This window comes from Condylura cristata, unplaced genomic scaffold, assembly GCF_000260355.1.
Source record: "Condylura cristata isolate star-nosed mole 26May11 unplaced genomic scaffold, ConCri1.0 scaffold00027, whole genome shotgun sequence".
Classification (NCBI taxonomy): Eukaryota; Metazoa; Chordata; class Mammalia; order Eulipotyphla; family Talpidae; genus Condylura; species Condylura cristata.
Window position 1 is genome coordinate 281425 of NW_004567128.1, and position 4559 is coordinate 285983.

At 66.3% G+C, this 4559-nt stretch overlaps 1 protein-coding gene across 1 annotated transcript in view; it reads right to left on the bottom strand.

Annotated features, from left to right (window-relative positions):
- The window catches only part of LOC105854135 (matrix-remodeling-associated protein 5-like), a 38577-nt gene extending 34147 nt beyond the window's left edge, over positions 1-4430 (bottom strand). Inside the window, exons 1-3 of the mRNA XM_012730230.1 lie at positions 4267-4430; positions 2731-2860; positions 849-1239 (exon numbers count right to left, since the gene is read on the bottom strand). Of these exons, the coding sequence (XP_012585684.1) occupies positions 849-1239; positions 2731-2860; positions 4267-4430 (685 nt within the window). The remainder of the gene's footprint in view (positions 1-848; positions 1240-2730; positions 2861-4266) is intronic.
- Positions 4431-4559: the final 129 nt, after the last annotated feature.

The following is a 4559-nucleotide window of genomic DNA, read 5'->3' on the forward strand; positions in this document are numbered from 1 at the left end:
CCTCGCACCTCGCACTCACACCACCCCGCGCCACCGGAGCGCTCTGGCCTCGGGCGCACGTTTCCCCGACGGGCGTCTGGTCTAAACCGGCGTGTGCAAGTTTGCGCTCTCGCTACGACTATTCCCGTCGTACTATTCCCTTCTGGGGATCCCGCCTGCTGCTGGCTGCTCATCCTGACCCCAAGCTGGGCGCCCCCGGGGCCCCTGCGGACCCACACGGCCGGGCGCAAGGCGAGGCCGTCGCGGTGACCCGCGGCTGGACCGGGAAGGTGCAGCCGGGCCCGCCGGCTCCTGCGGAGCCCTTGAGGGCGGACGCTGAGCCTGAGCGGAGCCCTGAGCTGGAATGACAGTGGGAAGGGGCAGGGACCCCGCGGGAGAGCTGTGGGCCGGCAGCCGGCGGGGCGCGGACGGGGGGACCCCGCCGCCCGGGAGGACGCGCCTGTGGGAGCTCCCATGAGGGCGAGCTTTGGCCACGAGGCTCTGGAGAGACAGAGCAGGCTGCAGCTGCGGGCAGGAGCCGGGAGATTCGGCATCTGCTGACCTCGGGGGGCCCTGAGGCCGGGGCGCGAGCTGGGGGCGGGGCGAGGGGCGAGCACAGAGCATGGACCTTGCCGCAGCCACTGTCTGCCTCACGCCGCACAGAACCGTCTCCAACGTGGTGCTTCCCCCTGCCCGTGTCCCGAGGCGCCTGGGCACGGCCCTACGCACACCCAGGGGCCCGTTCCAGGCCTCCGCCCCCGGCTGGACACGACGCGTGCAGTGCCCGGCACGCCTGAGCCCCGCCAGCGGCCAGGGGCACCTCAGCAGACTCCCCGTGCCCCCAGCCCGGCCACCGCGCACCCTCTCACCTTTGGCGCCCGCCTCCCAGCGCGAGAACCACTGGAGGCCGCAGTCGCACGCCCACGGGTTCCCGTGCAGATAGAGGTTCTCCAGCAGCGGCATGCTGTCCAGCAGCCCCGGGGGCAGCGAGCTGAGCTGGTTGTCCGCGAGGTACAGGTGCCGCACGGTGGACAGCCGGAAGTAGTCCAGGAAGGTGAAGGTGGACAAGGTGCCGGCGTGCAGCTGGCGAAGCCGGTTGCCCTCCAGGTGCAGCAGGCGGAGGCCGGTCAGGCCCTCGAAGGCCTGGGGGTGGATGAACTCGATCCTGTTGTGGTCTACGTGGAGCCGCAGGAGGCTGGCCAGCCCCTGCAGCGTCTGCTTGGTGATCACCCTCAGCTTGTTGTAGCTGAACTTGAGGACCTGCGGAGACGGAGGCGGAAGAGCCTGGCGGTGACGGGGTACAAGGCCGGCGGCCCATGGAGGGGGGACGGTGATGGCGGGAAACCCGCCTTTGGGATATACGGTGGGGGGGAGGTGTTTGCCAGAGCCAAGGTTTCCAGGGGCGGATCCATAGATGAGCGGAGGTGTAGAGATGCGGTGGAATACTATGCAGCAGTGAAAAGGACGGTCTGGGAGAGGAGGGACGGTGATGGCGGGAAACCCGCCTTTGGGATATGGGGGGGGAGGTGTTTGCCACACTCAAGGTTTCCAGGGGCGGATCCATGGATGAGGAACGGAGGTGTAGAGATGCGGTGGAATACTATGCAGCAGTGAAAAAGGACGGTCTGGGAGAGGAGGGACGGTGATGGCGGGAAACCCGCCTTTGGGATATGGGGGGGGAGGTGTTTGCCAGAGCCAAGGTTTCCAGGGGCGGGTCCATGGATGAGGAGTGGAGGTGTAGAGATGCGGTGGAATACTATGCAGCCGTGAAAAGGACGGGCTTGGCCAAGGGGAGGGACGGTGATGGCGGGAAACCCGCCTTTGGGATACACAGGGCGGGAAAGCTGTCTGCCAAGCCAAGGTTTCCAGGGGCGGATCCATGGATGAGGAGCGGAGGTGTAGAGATGTGGTGGAATATTATGCAGCCGTGAAAAGGAGGGCTTGGGAGAGGAGGGACGGTGATGGGGTAAAGCCCACTTCGGAATATGCAAGGAGGGAAAGCTGTTTGCCAGAGCCAAGGTTTCCAGGGGCGGGTCCATGGATGGAAGAGCGGAGGTGTAGAGATGCGGTGGAATACTATGCAGCAATGAAAAGGACGGTCTGGGAGAGAAGGGACGGTGATGGCAGGAAACCCGCGTTTGGGATATACGGTGGGGGGGGAGGTGTTTGCCAGAGCCAAGGTTTCCAGGGGCGGGTCCATGGATGAGGAGCGGAGGTGTAGAGATGCGGTGGAATACTATGTAGCCATGAAAAGGACCCACGGGTCGAGGGGTCGTGGTGTAGAGCGGCGGTGGAATACCATGCAGCTGTGAAAAAGCACGGGCTCAGGAGAGGAGGGGCGGTGATGGTGTGAAACCCGCCTTTGGGATACACAGGGCGGGAAAAGTGTCTGCCACAGACAACATTTCCAGGGGCGGATCCACGGATCAAGGAGCGGTGGTGTAGAGACGCGGTGGAATACTATGCAGCCGTGAAAAAGGACGGACCCGAAGGCTGTGTGGCCATATGGAGGGAGCTGGGAGTAGGTGGACGACAGGGAAATGGAGCACGGGGTAAGGAAAGGACAAGACATACAAGCTCACCCAGCAGGGGCCAGAGAGGGACAGAGGTCAGGCCAGGCAGCGGGCAGAGCACACGGGAGGCGGTGGGGATGCTGGTGGGGGTGCTCCCGGGACAGCCTCAGTTTCCCTGCACCCGGGCACAGAGGCTGCACCCCGGGGGGTGGGGGCGGGTCCCGGAGGCCGGCGTCACCTGCAGAGAGCTCAGGTCCCGCAGGGCGCCATCGGGGATGCTTGGGATCTCGTTGCCGTGGATCAGCAGCAGCTCCAGCTTGCTCAGGCCGGCGAAGGAGCTGGCCGACAGAGCCTGGATGCTGTTGAACCTGGAAAACCAAGCGAGAGGAGAGGGAGCCCAGCTCGGTGCTGGGGGTTCGGCGGAAATACGGGGATGCACCCCCCCACCCCGGGCAGCTACACTCGGACCAGTGCATGGAGAAGTGGTGGGGTAGAGACGCGGCGGAGTACTACGCAGCCCTGAAAAAGGATGAGCTCGCTGTATGTGTGTGTGTGTGTGGCTCGTGGCCATATAGACGGAGCTGGGAGTAGGTGGACGACAGGGAAATGGGGCAGAGGCTAGCGGAAGACAAGCTGACCCAGCGGGGGCCCGAGAGGGACAGAGGTCAGGCAGGGGAGGACAGAGCGCAAGGCAGGCGGCGAGTGGGACTGAGTCCCGCTGCCCTCGGCCAGCATCTCCGGCTCTTCAGCAACCCCGTCCGCTGTCTGTCAACGGACAATCGGGTCACGCTGCCGTGCACCGAGCGCGGAAACCGTCCTCAGGCGTCCAGCCCGAGGAGGGCAGCCAGTCCGTCCGCGCCGGCTGGCCCAGAGTCGGAACAGGGGGGCGTCTGCGTCGGGGGGGACATTGCAGAAAGAATTCCCCGAAACCAGACCGCGGAGACCTGTCCATCGCGCACGAGGCGGGTGCTCTGATTTGGGCCTGGCTCGGAAGTAATACCCCAACGGCCGGTCTCGGGGGGCCTCCCGGCCCGGACCCAGAGCCCCAAGACCCCAAAAGGCCAAGAATCGCAAATGCGGGGGGCATGGAAACTGTCCCCCGGCCTTGCCGACCGTCCGACCCCTGAAGCGTTTCCGCCTCTGTCCAGGGCAGAGCCAGGACGCACGTCTCTGCGCCTCACACTTGAGCTTGGACGCGGGCGCCCAGTGCGCTGCGGACCCCCCAAAATGCGGGCAGCGCTGGTCCCCGCGGCCACATTCAGGGCAGCTCTGTCTGTGCACAGCGGATGACCCACAGAAGTGACCTACACGCCCCAGCGAAGAGCAGTGGACGGAGACGCCCGTGGAATACTACTCGGCCATGAAAAAGGACGGCGCCTCGCCCTCCGTGCTGACCTCCGTGGGCCTGGACGGGAAGAGGCCGAGTGAAATGAGGGAGGAGGGCGGGCACAGATACTGCCCGGTGGGAAGTCAAGAGTGGGGTGCAGGGGGCGACGGTGGAACCCCACAATGTGGGCACACACCAACACTGATGGACAAAGGGGCTTTTGTGCACGCCGGGCGGGGCCCGGCGGGACACAGCAGGTGCGTTCCATCCTCCGGCCTGGCCGGCGTGCCGGCTGACCATCGCCACCCTTTTGGGGCGCGTGACCCCGAGGCTGTGGGTTCTCCCCGGGGCACACCACGGGGCTGGATTCTCCAGGGCAATCCGGGGGCAACCGGCGTCTGAAGCCACCTAAGTCCACGTCGTGACTTCGGCCGTGTAGACGCCTACTGGAAGCCGCCCACGCTGTTGCGTGGAGACGACGGTGTTGGGGGGCCGAGGGCCCACTGGGCTGCCCAGCTCCCCGCGCCCCGACGCCTCGCCGGCGGCCTCCGGGACGTTCTGGCGTCCACGTGGGCCGACGCCTGTGTCCTCTCCCTGGCCAGGGCGGCCATGCCGAGCCCCCCGTGGGTGCGCGGCCAGGGAGCCCCCCAGGCACAGGGAGCCCCCCAGGCACAGGGAGCCCAGGGACAAGGCGCTGGGGGCGCCCAGGGGCGATGGGAGGGCACAGATGATGGGGTGCA